At 41.0% G+C, this 17915-nt stretch overlaps 2 protein-coding genes across 8 annotated transcripts in view; one reads left to right on the top strand and one right to left on the bottom strand.

The window, feature by feature from the left end:
* Window positions 1-2348: 2348 nt before the first annotated feature.
* The window catches only part of LOC123520579 (rab-like protein 6), a 20751-nt gene continuing 5184 nt past the window's right edge, over window positions 2349-17915 (bottom strand). Inside the window, exons 1-14 of one of the 3 annotated variants that reach the window (XM_045282968.1) lie at window positions 11022-11171; window positions 9965-10186; window positions 9366-9472; window positions 9093-9185; window positions 8806-8930; window positions 8416-8556; window positions 7940-8149; window positions 6823-6974; window positions 6290-6449; window positions 5677-5849; window positions 5059-5212; window positions 4446-4948; window positions 3391-3527; window positions 2349-3104 (exon numbers count right to left, since the gene is read on the bottom strand). In XM_045282968.1, the coding sequence (XP_045138903.1) occupies window positions 2925-3104; window positions 3391-3527; window positions 4446-4948; window positions 5059-5212; window positions 5677-5849; window positions 6290-6449; window positions 6823-6974; window positions 7940-8149; window positions 8416-8556; window positions 8806-8930; window positions 9093-9185; window positions 9366-9472; window positions 9965-10115 (2286 nt within the window). In that variant the 5' untranslated portion in view covers window positions 10116-10186; window positions 11022-11171 and the 3' untranslated portion in view covers window positions 2349-2924. Of the gene's footprint in view, window positions 3105-3390; window positions 3528-4445; window positions 4949-5058; window positions 5213-5676; window positions 5850-6289; window positions 6450-6822; window positions 6975-7939; window positions 8150-8415; window positions 8557-8805; window positions 8931-9092; window positions 9186-9365; window positions 9473-9964; window positions 10187-10804; window positions 10945-11021; window positions 11172-17915 lie in introns of those variants that run through there. The other 2 variants (XM_045282970.1, XM_045282971.1) reach the window with 2 other exon arrangements.
* Window positions 12908-17915, top strand: part of LOC123520581 (protein prune homolog 2-like) — a 39933-nt gene continuing 34925 nt past the window's right edge. For 2 of the 5 annotated variants that reach the window (XM_045282974.1, XM_045282972.1), the window contains exon 1: window positions 12910-13456. In XM_045282974.1, coding sequence (XP_045138909.1) covers window positions 13452-13456 — 5 coding nt within the window. In that variant the 5' untranslated portion in view covers window positions 12910-13451. Of the gene's footprint in view, window positions 13457-17915 lie in introns of all 5 variants that reach the window. The other 3 variants (XM_045282977.1, XM_045282975.1, XM_045282973.1) reach the window with 3 other exon arrangements.

Below are 17915 nucleotides of genomic sequence, written 5' to 3'. Positions count from 1 at the left end.
CAAAAAAATTGAATAATAAATAGTAATGTAATGTATGAAATGCAAATTTAGTTCTTCACCTTAATTATCATTAGGCTTCAAAGAACTCGTCTTAGATACTAACAATGGAAATAATACTAACACAGTTTTGGCCTTGATAGATGCTTAAATGTGCTACCACTCACTTGGCTTTGGAATGAACTATGTTGGTCTTGTACCCTCAATTCAAGCTTCACAAATGGCTTCCTTGTGTACAACTTAGATACACATCTGGTGACCCTGACCTTTTGAAACAAACTGACACAAATTTCTATTTGTAGAAAATATTTAGCATCATAAAATAGTACATATAGCATTACAAGAAATATGGAGAATTTTATACTTTATGCACTAAATAATAAGAGTAGACTAAAAATTAAAATGTTATGCAGGAAGTTTGTTTAATTCCAGATTAAATTACTATTGCAGAAAAACTGTAACCAATTAAAAACATACAACTACTCTTGATTATAATTTAAATATGGATCATAAAATAATCTATGAAGCAACTCTTACTTTAAATGTATTGTAGAAGAATTAAAACCGATCAGATATGAGAGATGATGATGAAGCTCTTTTTGAATAATTTAAACACATCTGTTATGTACAACAGATATGGCTTGCCCAATCTCAATGACCACATTTCTGGAAATTTGAGAACTTACAAAATGCAAATACATTTTTTACTTTTTTTTTTTTTTTTTTTTTAGTTAGAATCATGTATTCACAAACAGAGTGGTTGATGAGTGGAATGGTCTCAGTGGTCATATAGTCAGAGCTGCATCAATAGGGAGCTTTAAAAGAAGGTTAGATAAGTTCATGGATGGGGGTGATAGATGGAATTAGGTAGCTTAAACACGCAGGGACTGCCTTGTGTAAGCCTGGCGGCCTCTTGCAGCTTCCCTCTTTTCTTATGTTCTCTAATCATATTGGCATGATACTGCAAATGAATGATTAGCATTTAGTTGATTTGCTGCTGAGCTTACTTCTTTCCACTCCATGCTATCACTGTGTAATGTTCATTGGTAAAACGCCTGTCTCTCAATACTCCTTGTCTCATTATGGGGTACTGCAATGCCCCATAACTTGTAAAAATGATGAATGAATAACTCATAAGGTCATCATCAGACATCTTGCATCAACATGTCCCACCAAGAAAGCAGCAGGTTGATCATTGCCATCCTACTACATTCAAATTTCATTCCATAGCTAAACACTGCCAAACAAAACCCCAAAATGCATGTATTAATACATGTTTAACCTCTAGCAATATCTGCAGAAATTAGTGTTACACCCTGTAAAACAGAATTATTTTAGGATATAAACCTTAAACTAATCCAGAATGTGCCTCACCCTTCCATATTTTTTCACACCTCATGTAATACTTAGTTTAGGATATACTTAAGTTTTGTCACTGCTCACTGGAGATTCATTTCAATAAAACATAGTGCTTGATATAACAGCTAGATTAGATAGTTCTGACATGCTTTATGGTGGCAGATTTTTAAAAGCTTCAATTTCTCAGATTTGTTCATATGGTTCACTTATGACAGCACACTGTATACAACTTGCTCCACAGGAAACCACAAGACACATCATTCAGTAAATACTATTGTCTCTTACTTTGCAGAATTTTCTTCAAAAATTTCTCTCTGTATTTAAGTACAATCCTTTTTCCATATTCCAGGAATCAATATTTCTAGAAAAATACTCCAAAGGCATTTGTACAAAAATAACCACCAACATAAATAAAACAAGGAACACTAAGTGTCTGAATAAGTGGTTTGGAGGGCAAACAAATATTATGTAGCAGAAAATCCTAATTCTCATTATGAACTAACTTCATTAATTGTCTGAGAACACTAAAAACTTTATGCCAGGGCTGAAAAACCTGAGAACACTATGAACAGTCAATAGTCGAGGAGAAAGTATCATACTCTTGTATTTACAAGATGGTCTAACACTTTCCCAAGAAATTCAAATCGGTAAAAAATTCTTAGTATGATAAAGCCTTCCATGTCTAATCCTCTACAACAGGGCCTTTCAACCTTCTTCTCGTTAAGAACCCTCTGAGTTATAAGACCATGTACCCGAACTGTCGGTGATCTGATATTAAACAGAATGTTAATTTAGTGACTTACACTAACTCAATATGCAATAGTACTGCAAAGGAAATGATTAGAACAGCCATCTAAGTACCCCTAGAAATCTTGTGAACCCATGGAGATTTGCAAACCCCAGGTTGAAAACCCCTGCCCTACAGCTTCATGAAGTTAGCCACATTGCCAACAATGAAGATGAGATACTCTATCAATAAAAAAAGAGCTTCATTCACAAATCCTTTGATTATATTACTTACAGACTCCATTTGCTCCAAATGCCATATTTCCTGCCATATATGTTTATGAACATGCCTTTCTTTAAAAAGATTGCTTTAAAAAACACACATCACATTATACTCCTCAGTCTGGGTCTGTTAGTTATTCAAGGCTGAGAAGTAGAAATAGATGCAAAAACTTGAATTTTTGACATCAAACTGTGTTTCTGAATATCTCTTATATAAAATGCTTCTTTATTTTATCTTTAGCACTTGTCTTACAAGATGTTACCAAAAACCTTGTTACTTACAAATTTAGGTAATATCTAGTTAACCTTACTTATGTAATTACACCCTTGAGTTGTCCACAAGTCCATCCCTTTCCACTGGGGACTGAGAGGTAAGATGTGTGACTCAATGATGTGGGCAACCCTGTGTGGGGGCTGGCAGCCTGGTATAAAAGACCCTTATCAATTCACAGGTAAAGTTTCATACACAAATGAAAATCATATGGCAGGAAATATGGAACTCACATTATACACATTTGAAAGTTATGAAAAAAGATATAACAAGGAAAATAATGGCAGGATTAGATGGCTTCATAAGCCTCATCAAATTCCTTCTCAGGTGATCCATTGAAGAATTCCTCCAAACCATCTTTATCTTTGTCTTTCTTTTTCTTCTTCTTTTTCTTTTCACCTTCCTTTTCCTTTTCTTTATCTTTATCTTTGCTTTTCTTTTTACGCTTTATGATAGATTTATCTTCATCCTGGAAAAATAAGGACATGATAAGAATCACAAATAATAACATATGAAAAGAACACAAGAAAATAAGTAAAGCTGCACGAAGCTGTCATGCCCACGTGTGGCAGTCCTTGTAGGAAACAATACTATCTACTCAAACACATGAGTCACATTTATCAAAGCTTTCAGGGCACAATGGAATAGCATTTCTTCTTGTGTGTAGAACAGTGAGGACAGAAGAAGAGTTGTAGGTGTGGGCGTGTGTCCTGTAACCTGTGACCCACTCAACACACTGTTAGTCTACTCCTTACCTTTTCTTTTTTATCCTTATCTTTCCTCTTGTGTCTCTTCTTACGCTCTGAAGACTCCACAGGACTGTCACTCCTGGACGTGCTGCCACTGTGAGGATCTGCTTTCTCAAGGATCCGACTGCCTTCCGCTGGTGCACCTATGTTAGAGATGGTTACTGTAAGTCATCCTTATACTCATATAACCACACACAAAATAACTAAAAAATATACATCTGTAATAACAAGTAACAAAATTTATCTGCTAATAAGAAATCGTAGTAAGTAACCTGATAAAAACCAACAAACAGTACTGTGGTCAAGGGTATCAATTAAATTTTGCTTGGTCAAAGAGAGGTATAAATTTCACTGCCAAGCCTTTCTCTCTCTACTATTACCACCATCACACTAAAGGCTAAAAACAAAAGGATCACAAACAGAAAGGAGTATTTGTGATATTCAAAACAAACGAGCTTTTATACTCCCTGTCTCCACTCCCTTTTTTGTGTCATATCCACACAAATCCTATGATGATTACACAACATTCACAATAATAAGAAGTGTTAGTTACATGTGAACTGCAAGAACTGTACAGCATATACACAATAAACTTTTACAATAAGATAATGTTTCATAATCTTCAAATCGTTCTCTTACAGACAGACATTCCAAACCAACAATGCTAAGATAATATTGTGAAGTAATAAGGACAAATAAACACATGAAGATAAAGAAAATGCTAAAATAGGGAGCAACTTAAAATTCTTTGTGTTTGGTACTTTCTTTCTTCCTGAAAGACATACACTAGATGTGTGTGTGTGTGTGTGTGTGTGTGTGTGTGTGTGTGTGTGTGTGTGTGTGTGTGTGTGTGTGTGTGTGTGTGTGTTTGTGTTTGTGTGTGTGTGTGTGTGTCTGCGTGTGTGTGTGTTTGATTTAATACTGTGCAGCAATATGGTTAAAAATAAAACTCTGCTACAAAGATAACTGCCGTGAAAAATATATTTCAATTAAAGATGAATAATTGAAAGTGAATACTTTCATGATAACACTGACTTAGCCAAAGTGAAAAAATGTCTTACCTCCTTCATGGTCAGAATCATCTAAGGCAGCTCCCTCTGGCATAATGTTGGAGGTGGAGACATAAGGGTTTGCAATAGTGCCCTCGTCTGAGTTGAGCCAGTCATCCAGGTGGTTCCCCTTCTCCTCCTCAGTCTCTCTGACCCCAGGTGTTGTGCTGGAAGGCTTATTTTGTGTTAGGGTAAATGGATCTGCCTCAAAGTCAAGGAATGGGCTGTGCTGATCCTGCACCTCGGTTATCATGGGGTTTGCCAGGCACTTTGCACTCTTGTTACTAGTTCTTACTCCTTCACTATTGGCACTGTTCAAACGCTGTCCTGGAAAAGCACAGTCTAAAAGCTTTTCACTGGTAGTGGAGGTTACTTCCCCACAATCATCAGACTCATCCTTACTCTCCTCTTCCTCCTCTGCTATAATACCCACTCCTGACCCCATCTGAAGGTCATCTGGATCAAGGTCAACCTGGAAGGCTGATACCATTGGATTTCCATCACATTCGTCCTCACTGGAAGGGAAGATGAGCTGAGATTAACAATAATCAAGAAAAATTACGCAAGAAAGCAGAACTAAATGTTTTTTACAATAAAAAATCTTGTCACATGACGAGCTAAATACCTGTCTTCTTCAACTAGCACAGGTGGCGATGACGATTCCTTTACTGAGGACGATACCACATCATTAAGGAAGGACTGGTCAAGTCGCCCGCCGTCGGGAACAAAGTCATCTACAGACACAGGCTCAGTAGCAGCTGCTGCAGCCTCTGCCACTACTGAAAAACAAAAACAAAATATGAATATCATGATCAGGCTCTTCATTTCCTATGCTGCATAATATAAGTCCAGAAAAGAAAAGTGCAATATTTTGAGGCAAAATTCACCAGTGCAAGTTTGCATGTTAATTCACACCACGATTTAGTCAATTATTCCAGAGTTACTTTCACCGTCAAGTAATACTACGCTTTGGGTGGCATACCTGGCCAGGTCTCTTAGAGGGAATACATGTACAATATTCACACATAAGAGGGCAGAAATGTTAGCCTTACATTTTTTTTTGATGTCCTGTATGTATCCACCATCATAGGACCAGAGACCACAGCATCAAAGATTCCCACCAAAGTCTTCTTTGGATGAACAAGCACACTACAACACTAGCCCAACAATAACAAAGCAAACACTGACATTTAAAACTGCTAAAAGGGAAGCATGATACAAGAGATACAAGAGAGTTCTTTACCCAAAGGTGCCTCCTTGGGCTGCTCTTGTTCTTTGCCTTTGCTGAATATGCGAGACATAAAGCTTGTCTTTTCCTGGGTCTTCTCTGGGCTCTGTGTGGAAGACTTTGGTGCTTGCGTGCTAGTGGTGGGGGTGGTGCTGGTGACACTAGGGGTGGTGGATGTCACAGTTGTGCTAGAAAATAACAAAATAAAATTAAAAAGATGATATAAGATTTATATAAACTAAAAGTGACAATTAATACAAGGGAGCTAATGATAGCTATTCAGTCTCTACAAGGAAAAATAAGACGAGTGTTACAAAACTTGAAATGCAGTAGCTCTCTAATAAACCCATTCACACGTTACCCAATTCTTCATTGAAGAATGACTATGTAGCATCAATAACTAGAATAATAAATCCTGGAAATCAACAGCCTGTCTCTGCCCAATTAGAACCATAGGCATTCCTGCCATTGCTTTAATCAACACTTCAATACGAACTGCATCTATGCAAGCTGATGCAGCAACCTGACTGCACACGAGAAAATCAGTGCCAGGCAGTAACACAGTGTGGGAGCCTTGACAATCCTTTCTCAGTCCTTCCTCTCTTTCCTAAATCACAGTTTCTGTCACCTCTCTGTTGATGAAGCAGCCATGACAGAGGCAGCCTTGGGAGGCTGCTTGCTGGGAGTGGAAGTGCTGGGTGGCTGGCTGGAAGCAGGTGCAGATGAAGGCTGAGTGGTGGGAGCTGCTGCTGAAAGGCTTACTGGTACAGATGCTGATTTTGGAACACCTGAAAAGCAATAACATGGTATCAATATGAACTGAAGGTGACAGGAGTCCAATGCTATACTTTTACTGGTTCAAACGATCTGAAACTGACTGCTACAAATAAGAATATAAAAATGCTTGCAGAGGAATGGTGAGGAGGTGCCGTATGAAATGAGGCAATGAGTTAGTCTTATTTCCTGCTCTGCCCCCTGTTCCTCTTTATGAGATCTCCTTCAGACACAACAGTACCCAGCAACTATTCTACTTACATATCAAATTATTACAATATCATAAAAATCAGAAGACTCTAATCAGATCAATGATTAATATTAAATGTCAAACTGAATTACATATCATATACCACCTTGCATTAAGATATTGAAGGTTTCACTCACCATTGACCGATGGACTGACTCTGCCAGCTGCTGTCCCGCTGGGGGTCTGCAATTGAGAGAAGGGCACTGTGTTTGTAGGAGCAGCAGCCTGGGCTACAGGACCAAGAGATTCCGCCATCACCCGCCGCCGGTCAGTCAGCTGGTTCAAGAATCTGTAAAGTGATTAATATTTCACATACTCTTCTCCTAATAGCAGAATTTTGACCCATGTGAATGATACAATAATCATTCTTCTGTCTTCCATAAATGTAAAACAGAAAGTTATATTACATTTATCCAGATCAATTTATTCAGAAACACTAAACATGATTTTTTGTGCGAAATGCAAACTATTGCCTCTACATCTACTATTCACTCATTCTGTTTTAAACTTGTACAAGAAAATTAAAATTGAAAAGGAAATAACAAGTAACTTAACATGGCTTGACTCAAACAAGTAGAGGTTACAATGAATAATACACACACACTCACATCAACCTACACACACACACACACACACATGCCCGGTAGCTCAGTGGTTAGAGCGCTGGCTTCACAAGCCAGAGGACCGGGGTTCGATTCCCCGGCTGGGTGGAGATATTTGGGTGTGTCTCCTTTCACGTGTAGCCCCTGTTTACCTAGCAGTGAGTAGGTACGGGATGTAAATCGAGGAGTTGTGACCTTGTTGTCCCGGTGTGTGGTGTGTGCCTGATCTCAGGCCTATCCGAAGATCGGAAATAATGAGCTCTGAGCTCGTTCCGTAGGGTAACGTCTGGCTGTCTCGTCAGAGACTGCAGCAGATCAAACAGTGAAACACACACACACACCCGGTAGTTCAGTGGTTAGAGCGCTGGCTTCACAAGCCAGAGGACCGGGGTTCGATTCCCCGGCCGGGTGGAGATATTAGGGTGTGTCTCCTTTCACGTGTAGCCCCTGTTCACCTAGCAGTGAGTAGGTACGGGATGTAAATCGAGGAGTTGTGACCTTGTTGCCCCAGTGTGTGGTGTGTGCCTGGTCTCAGGCCTATCCGAAGGTCGGAAATAATGAGCTCTGAGCTCGTTCCATAGGGTAACGTCTGGCTGTCTCGTCAGAGACTGCAGCAGATCAAACAGTGAAACACACACACACACACACTCACATGTCATAGTCTGCATCATCACTCTCCTGGTAGAGGTCAAGCTCCTGCACTGTGGCCTCAATCTCAGCAGTGTTGGTCTCCAGCTGGCGGAGGAGGGTGATTCGCTGCAGCTGAAGGAATGGCAGATTGAAGAATTTGTGAAGCAGTTTCAGGCCATAACCATTTCGCATTGAGGACTCGGTGTATCGGATATCAGCAGCTCCATCAGGCCTGGAAAAGGCACAACTTGATGTAAACACCTTTCCACACTTTAAGTAGTGAGGGTATAAAAAGGGTTTGAGAGAAGAATATGTGGTATTAATGTGGATATTTAGTGCTTTTCACAGACCTATGAGAAAGATGAAAGTATGGGTTGAGGTAAAAATATTTATTGCTGATCCTGACCATCATCTGAATACAATGTTACTTATAGATGGTAAAGTTCATTTTCAAAGCACAAAAATATCTCCACAATCCCAATCTACTAAATGCTTTACCTCTCCAGACTTTCCACAAAGAAGCGCACATCATCCTCTGAGACAACTCTGTGGTGGCCCATGTCACGGTGGTTGGCCAGCACCAGCACTGGGATGTGGCTCGGCACATTTAATATCTCTTTCCGCACATAGTCAAAGGTCCTGCACAGAAGAATTCAGAATGCATATATTATGCTAAAAGAGGAAGCTCTCTGATGAAAATACAGACACGAAATATCGATCGACTGAATATATTACCGTACATAATATTAGATAGAATAATACATAGTACATGCTTTACATGCTACACATACAAAAATGGCACTTTCACACAAAATCTAAATATACAGAATCTGCAACATCAATGAAACAAGAATCCTATGAAAATTGATATAATTTCCAACACTTTACCAGCTCTTGGTCATATCCAGCATTAGGATGACACCATTGGTGCCTTTGTACACATCCAGGAACTCTGCATCCAGGGCTGGCTCCTCAAACTCCAGGCTGCTATTGTCCAGCTTCAGCCCCTCAATCTTGGAAAATATCGTCATCATAAGGCTCTACTGTTTATCTCTCAGTGTGCAAGTTAGTCTTTGCAAGTCATGTACAATTCCCTTCAGCCAAATAACTCATAATATTAATGTCTATGTCTAGAGCCATGGCACTATTAAACATGAGATACAGCTGATTTGTACCTTTTTCTTCTTCTTCCCCTTGTCAACAACATCCCAAACTTCCACCTTGACAACATCATCAGTGGCCTTGTAGTTCCACTGTATACTGGCCACCTGAGGAAATGCAAGTGCATCTCAGATTATGAGAGTGCAGGAGAAAGAATTAGAGACAAAATTTAACTAGAAAATAATGTCTTATTTCATAGATCCAATACACATATCTTATGATGATCCTGTGCTTTCTGTGAAGGCAGTATCAGATAAAACTGTCCCTAAGGAATAGTGGCTGCAAACCTGAATCTCCTCTGTTGGGATGTATTCTTCATGGAAGGGCTGACCCTGGAGGCGGCGGAACAGACATGACTTCCCCACATTGCGGTCACCCCGGATCACTATTTTCACTGGAGAAGGAGATACAAACAGGTACATTCAAGTAACAAATAACAACACAAAATAAGCCAAACCACATATATAACACATAACTATCTTTAAAGTCTACAGCATTCATATATTGTGTGTTACTCTAATGAATATCAATGACCTAAATAGACAACTCCATACTTGATGAGTTGAATTTTTCAAATGCTACTAATAAATCCATCTTAAGAAAGACTATTGTAACACATACAGGTAAAGATCATAAAGAGATGAAAACGGGCCATAAAAATAGTACAAATATTTCAAAGTTATACTTAGCATGAATACAATCAGATTTATAGTAAAATAAATTCAAATCCTCCACAATTACCAAGTATTTTGGTATCTGGCATGAGTAGCCAGATACAGAAATTCTTAAAATCCCTTCATTCATAATTCAATATAGGTTGCATAATCTCCTGGCTTCATACTACACAGTGGTGGTATTGTAGCAAAACATGGCAGTCCATACTTACTATTGTACTGCACCCCACGGGCAAAGCGGCGCTGGAGGGATGCCGCCATGGTCTGCATGCCTGGAGGGGATGTGGGGTTGGCCGAGCCCTCCGCCGCCCGCCCCGTTAATTTGCGAAATGCAGAAAACATGTTGAATCCTTGGTAGCTCATTGGTTCAGTGGAGATACTACTTGTCTGGAGCCTTTCTGGATCATCATACACTCACTTTTTCTGCGACCAAGCTGTGCCATTAAGAAAATATGTATAATGCTATTTCAAACAAGAGCTCTTCAAAATTTTTGATACATCAATTAGAAATCCATAATAGCATTAGTAATGTATTCATTCATGGGTACACACCAAACATATATCAGTTCCTACTTTGCACTCGCAATGGATGATCACTGCTCTGATTGTATCTTGGCTTTCTAGAGTTTTACACCCACACAGTAATAACACCCATCCCCAGTACTCCACTCCACCTCTTACCCTTCTGGTGTGTGTTAATGCATAAAAGTACTATTTCAGTAGCCTTTATCAGTCTATTACGGCAGTTTGAGGGAGGGGGACAGAGGCCTACTCGGCTAGGTTAGGTTAAGGGCTGAGTTTAGTAAGTTAGATAAAATTTTAACAGTATCTTAGGGACTTTTTTTTTCCAATTTAGGCAATTTACACTTTTAAGGAATTGCTTGATTTGGTATATCTAGCCATCCCGCACCCAAGAACCCCGGTGTCCCAACAGGCCCCAGCGGTCGTTGGTATTGGTGGGGAGACTGCTGGCGAAGGGGTGGAACCGAGGAAGACTTACTCAACACCTTCACCCCCTTAAAAAAAATCTGACAAACAGCCACAACACCAACCTGTATAACTTTACCAGGCAGTAAATTAGCGGCACTGATTATAACCAGGAGTGTGCCAAATATTACTCCGCGAAGCAAGTCCCACGAACACCCCTGCGCCCAACACACGGCCTGGTAGTGGCTCGGGGGTTGGTGCTGGCGGTGTCCCTGTTTGTCCCTCACCACCACACCCACACCACACCACGGCAAATGTATTCATTATAACTGTGTTACTCACCCAGCTCGACAGAACCCCGCAACAGCTGACTTTGTTGTCAAGTATAGAGTACGGAACAGTAAAGATGGTGAGTAGTGATGGGAGCATGACAAGACGATCCAATCCAATTCACTGCCTATGGTGGGATTAAGCCCCCTATGCTGCACGAACGCTCCTCTCTCTCTCTCTCTCTCTCTCTCTCTCTCTCTCTCTCTCTCCTTACTATTTTCAAGGGTTACAGAGAAAATTAGCTTGGTTGTCTAGTGGGTTCCTCATATTAGTTATGTAGAAATCTTGTTAATCTTGCACCAGAACTATAGAAACACCCTTAAAATCCCCTGTAGCTTTAGGTAGATCTCTCTCTCTCTCTCTCTCTCTCTCCACAACAGTTATTATTTTCAAGAGTCACAGAGATTAGCAAGGTTTGTTAGGTAGAAATCTTGTTGATCTGGTACTAGAACTATAAACACACCCTTAAAATACGTACCGTAATTTTAGGTAGAACTCTCTCTCTCTCTCTCTCTCTCTCTCTCTCTCTCTCTCTCTCTCTCAGCGATAAGAAAGGTCAGAAAACGTTCCAAGAAGAGTTATTTTTAGGTGAACAGTTTAAAACATACGCGTACTACATTCCTTCCTGCCCTGCTCGGTCACCACTTCTTGGAACTCATCACTAAATGTAACCTTCACCGAATGGACAAGGTAAACATGCCACGATGTTCAGTAGTCAGTTGCGATGTTGTATATTATCTACCTATCTAATAAGCACGGTGTAAATCGGAAAGATGGCTCCATTTTAATTTGACATATGACACACACACACACACACACACACACACACACACACACTAATGAAGTTTATCGATGGCTTTCGTATTTCCTCCCTCTTTCTTTCCCCCTCTCATCTGATCTCCGATTTCCTCTTCCTCGTCCCCATCCCTCATCCAAGACAAGATTAAGTTACATGAGCCCTTCTCTCTCTCTCTCTCTCTCTCTCTCTCTCTCTCTCTCTCTCTACGTAGTATATGATTCAAGCATGTCCTTTCTAGTACATTTATCTAAGTGCCAACATGGTCGTTTCTCCTTTACACTAGCTGCCTCTGTGACTGCTCTAGGTGGCATATGATTGGTTCATAGCCGACCCCCTCCCGCTGTCCTTGTCATCCACCGCCACCAACAGAGAGGCGCGGAGAAATCATCCTTATTACATATAATTTATTTCACTCTTCCTACACAAAAAGACTGGAAAATGTAGTGAAAGAGGGACAAGTATGTTTCTCAACGCTGAAGCAGGTCCCATTAAACCAATTATTCAAGCAATCAGTCACGCACGTCAAATAAATGTTTTTTTTTTTTCTGACATCAAATATTTTTCTGGAATTTTTTCTATTAGAAATATTGTTAAGCATATTCATGTGGCTCAGTATTCAAACGTGACATCGTTTTACATATTATTAATTAATTTTCTGTAAAGGAAACGGTCATTTCTGCTGGGCTGATAAGAATAATAATAATAAAAAAAAAAATGAAGAGAAAGAGTAGCCTTGTATATTAACAAACATATTTTTTCCTTTATTTCCCTCGGCACAACCACTCGTCCCTAGAAACAAATTAGGGAGTGACTACACATGCCAAGGCGTAATTACGCGTCGGGAAGAAGCTCATGATGAAGTGAAGCAGCCCGGCCCTGCACACTGACAATCCGCCGCTGCTGGAGCCCATCCTCCCTGTGTTGCCAAACTACATACAATATTTTCTTTTCAAATTCGCCTTGAAATGGTCATGCGATTAGATGTCATCGATACAGTTTATGTAAACCACGTAGACTTATTTCCCTCAATGATACAAGCTTCAAAAATTTAAACATTTGGAAATTAATTATAAAAGCACTGAGCAGAAGCTTTCTCGGCACATGCGCAAGGCAATGCGCTCCAGTCCACGGCCTGGAAGTCAGCTGCAGAATCTAGGATACGGAATTACAGAGCAAAATACCTAAACTACAGTGAATCTAACGTTCAAGTGTTGGAACGAGTAAGATGAGGAGGTGCTGGAACATAGTAGGAGGTGTCGTGGCCTGCCATGCTCCGCCAAATCGATAAATCCACAGGCCTGGCTGGTGAAACGGACGCGAGACTCCCAGTGATTCGTCAGAGGAAAACGCTGGTCTTGTTGTCCTCGCGATGATGCCTCACACCCCCCAACAACCGCCACCAGCACCTTCATCCTGCCAAGTGTCCCACGCTAATACAATCCTGCCGTGTGTCCTCTTCGAGTAACCCAACCGAGCCGTAGAGTAATAGTATAAGCCAAACACAGATTCGTGACCCAAGCAGTGAAATCCTCCTCCTCTTATTCTTCCTCCTCTCATACTCTCTTGAAAACTAGAACCACAAAAAAGATCACGCCTTAGTCACGGCAGCTCCACCATCCGCATACCACGACTCCTCCAAGATCATGTGGTGAGTACAAAAACGACTAATATAAGACTGAGTACGACTATTCTTTTGCTTAGGTGTAGGTGTACGAGTCCCTGCACACCACATTGATCTCTTGTGTTTACTTTCCAGTGGCTAGGTAGGTAGGTAAGTAGGTAAATGACGCGGGTGTTTCGAGTTGTGTTACTACGGGGGGGCTGTGTTCTTGGCGGTGCGGTGTGTGCGTGGTGCCTCATTGTCATGTGATGGAGTCTGTTTTGGTATGTGTGTGTGTGTGTTTACCATAAGACAACGTTCGCTACCTACACACACACCCACCTACACACACACACACACACACACACACACACACACACACACAAGCAACAACATCATCACGAACAACAATAGCACCGTCAACAATAGTAACAATAACAATACCAACGACAACGACGATACAATGGATTGGGGTCGAATGAAAGCTTTATGGGAGGAGATGACAGATGGAAATAAGTATATATAAGCCTAGGCATCTTTCATAATGGGACTGTCACGTATAGGGCTGATGGTTTCTAGCAGCTTCCTTTATGTTCTTACAATAACAAAAACTACAGTCAAATAACCAGGTAAAAATAATCAAAAAAACATCATCATTTACACCTTCGACACTGGAACATAGCCATCGCAATATTACTAACTGTCAGTCCGTCACGTATCCATAAGACATTGACGTAGACAAATTGGAAAATAGATAACTTCTTCCCCCAGGTCACATGTCATAACCAAACCAATATTTCCGGGAGGGGGAATGAAAGGTCAGCTGAGGGCAAGGGCCTTATGACCCCCGCCCACTGCATGGAGACGAGCATGTACGCAGTGCGCCCACACACACACACACACACACACACACACACACACACACACACACACACACACACGTCATCTTGGAATCTTGTGTGTTACAATTATAGATAAAGACAAGTAGGTAAATGTGATCGATAAATGCAGCTGGATTAAGTGTGCTGGGTAATACTAGGTGAACACACACACACACACACACACACACACACACACACACACACACACACACACACACACACACACACACACACACACACACACACACACACACACACACACACACACAGACACACACACATACACAGAGGAATGGATTGCAGTGGATGAGTGAAGCGGGAGTGAAACATCCAAGCAAAAGTATACGAGTATTCTCCCGGGAATCAGAGGATGTGAAAGATAGATCAATCAGATGAAGCCGCGTTAATGCTTTACATCCAGGACAGATTACAGCTAATAGGTGTTTGAGTCACAGAGGAGAGATGGGAGGACACGGGGACGCGTAAGTAAACCAAACACACAGCGAAATAGAGATGGGAAATAAGAGGAAAGGAGACGGAAAGGGTGGGAGATGGTGGAGGCAAAATAAAAAGGATGAAAACTTAAAATAAAACATGACATATAGAAGGAAGGAAAGGAAGGGAGAGGAAAAGGAAGTACAAGATCATGGAGAGAGGGAAAGGAAGGGAGAGAAGGAAATAGATGGAAGAAGAGGGAGGAAGAAAAAGAAGATAGGAGGGGAGAAGAATTAGAGGAAGAGGAAGAGGCAGAAGATAAAATAGTAGATAAAACACACACACACACAAACACACACACACACACACACACACACACACACACACACACACACGTAAACAGACAAACACTCTGGACCCCCTAAAAAATAAAATAAGGTACAGAATAAACATCTTAACTTCCACACCTGCCACCTGATCCCAATCCTCCTTGATCCTGTATGACCTGATAACCTCCCCCAGCCCTCCACCCCAGCTCACCTGACACTCTCTAACCCCCACACTCCCTCGTCACCCACCCCGTCACCTCGCGATATTAAAAAAACGCCTTGCTCTCTCACCACGACAATTTTTCAAGTCCCTAGAGACGAATAGCAAGGTTTTCAAGACAGTTTCTCTTTATAATCAACTAGAAATTTTCCTAATCCATCACCAGAACCATACAAATACTACTAACCCTTTTAATACTGAAACGCATTTTTTACCTTGAGTTTTGGATACAATTAGATAATTTCATTGACATTAGGTAAGATCTATAGAAGTTAGAAGATTAATGACCACAGTCTTCACTATTTTAATCCCCCGCATAAGTTTCCGAAGCTGTATAAAGTCACCAAATAGAAAGCAGAATGAATATGGAAACACGTCATGGTACTCAAGGGGCTTAGAAATCTGAGTATCTTCAACTAGAGCCTTTGAAGATAGTCGTCGTGAAAGAGCAAAGACTTTCTGAATACGGAATACGGGTTTGGCGCTTCTCTCTCCCGTTCCTGCATGTAGTCTCGAGCATAATTTGGATTAGGCAAGGATGACGCGTAAACTCTTAATTTTCTTGAGAGAGAGAGAGAGAGAGAGAGAGAGAGAGAGAGAGAGAGAGAGAGAGAGAGAGAGAGAATTGTTCAAAGTTGTCCTTCTCTTCCATGTCTCGGCCCACGCTGGGTTATGCATAAGGTTCAAGGTGATATATGTATACAGTGACAGGGGTGGCCGTACCTCACCACCCCTGTCATGTCTCGTGTTTCCCTCTTCTTTCCCTCCACTATCTCCTCCTTAGCTTTATCTTCCCTCATCCCCTCATTTGTTATCCTTCCCTGCCTCGTGTTTGTTTTTTCTCCTTCCTCCAACATTCGTCTTCATCGTCGCCACGTGTTTCCAATTCCTCCTCCTCCTCTTCGTCCTCCTCCTCCTCCTCCTCGTCCCATGTTATCTGCCCACACCCTTGTTTTCCTCCTCCTCCTGTTCCTGGTTTTTATTCCTCCTCCTTTCTCTTGTATTTGCTGGTTGTCGTCTTCCTCCTACTCTTTTTTCTCCTCTCTTCCACTTCCTCTTCCTTCTTATTTGTTATTTTTCTTTGATTAGTTTTTTCTATGTTTTTTCCTTTTCTCGTCTTTTTTCTTGTTATTCCTTTTTCTTTCCGCGTATGTGATTGCTCTTTTTTTTTCTTTTTTACTCCTTTGATGTTGTTTTTCTGCTCTTACTCTTCATGTCTGCGTGTTTGCTTCCTTATTTACGTATTCATCTTTATGGCTCCTTTCTTCTCGTCTTCTTTGCCTGCATGGATCTCATTATTCTTCCATGAACTCTCCTTTTCACTTCCATCTATTTCTCATTACTGAGTTTCCTCCGGCATTTCCTTCTCTACACTTCTCTATAACCTCCTTCTCCTCCTCCTCCTCCTTTTTTTTTTTTTTTATTTCATCCTCATCCTTCTCCTCTTCCTCCTGCTCCATCTCTCCTTTTTTCTTCCTCCTCCACGCACTGCATTATCCGGCTCCTTCCTTTTTTCCAGCCTCACAAATAGAGTCAGCCGAGGTCTGCATATTATAACAAAAGAGTTGCCAGTGCATGTCTGTAAATGAGAAAAGATATAAGAGAAAAAAAGATGAACTCCTTTACCTTGAGCTGGTTTCTTACATGTATTGTGACTAGCTGTGCACCTTTTTTTTTTTCTTTTTCATTAGAGATTTATTTATTTATTTGTTTACCTATTTTTTGACGTATAATATTAAGAGTTATCGTACAGAGTTGTTTAAAAGAGATGTACGATAGTTTTGAGAAGCGAGAGACGAGTATTGAGAAGCGTTATAGAAGCTCGATTGATTAATGTGTTTCTCGGGAGTGATTTTAATAATGTTTTTTCTATCATCACCACCACCACCACTACCACCACTACCACCATCATCAGCATCAGCCTTTATGATGGCACTGAATAACAAGGACATCACCAAACTTCTCCACGCTTCTCTGTCAGCCGCCTGTCTATTTGGTCCAGGCCACCCTAGCGAAACTTCCTACAACCTCTCTCCATCTTGTCTGCCTACTTGTTTGCCTGCCTGCCTGCCTGCCTGCTTGTCTGTCCTGCTTTCTGTTACGGTATTTCCAAGTTCCTGTTCTGTCACTGTTGCTTTAATCGTCTGTTCGTTATTGGCGCATTGGCGTGTCCTGCTCCCCATAATGATCTGATTCTTGTTCCTCTCTCTCTCTTTTTTCATCAAGTTCTTTGGTCGATTGTCTTTCTGGGGTAAGAAGGAAGGCAGGAAAGAGAGACGACAGAAAGATTGATCGTGTCATTATAGTTTATATTATACCGCAATGCTGAACTCTCCTTCCCTCTCTCTCTCTCTCTCTCTCTCTCTCTCTCTCTCTCTCTCTCTCTCTCTCTCTCTCTTCCCCATAATCACCTACGCAGTTGCACTCTTAACCTTGACTCTTGATGGCCTCGTCTCTTACGTGAAGCATCACGAAGTAAAAGGGCTTGGAAAAAGTAACCTTTTTAAGGAGACTTTGTGAAGCGATGGTGAGTCACCTTCCTCACGAGTTTATCACCTGCATCTCTGGCTGGGCAGGTTAATGAAGCACCTGTGTGTGTGTGTGTGTGTGTGTGTGTGTGTGTGTGTGTGTGTGTGTGTGTG

This window comes from Portunus trituberculatus, chromosome 47, assembly GCF_017591435.1.
Source record: "Portunus trituberculatus isolate SZX2019 chromosome 47, ASM1759143v1, whole genome shotgun sequence".
NCBI classification, from domain to species: domain Eukaryota; kingdom Metazoa; phylum Arthropoda; class Malacostraca; order Decapoda; family Portunidae; genus Portunus; species Portunus trituberculatus.
The sequence above is the reverse complement of the archived record's forward strand: the minus strand, read 5'-3'. Positions and strand labels throughout refer to the sequence as shown.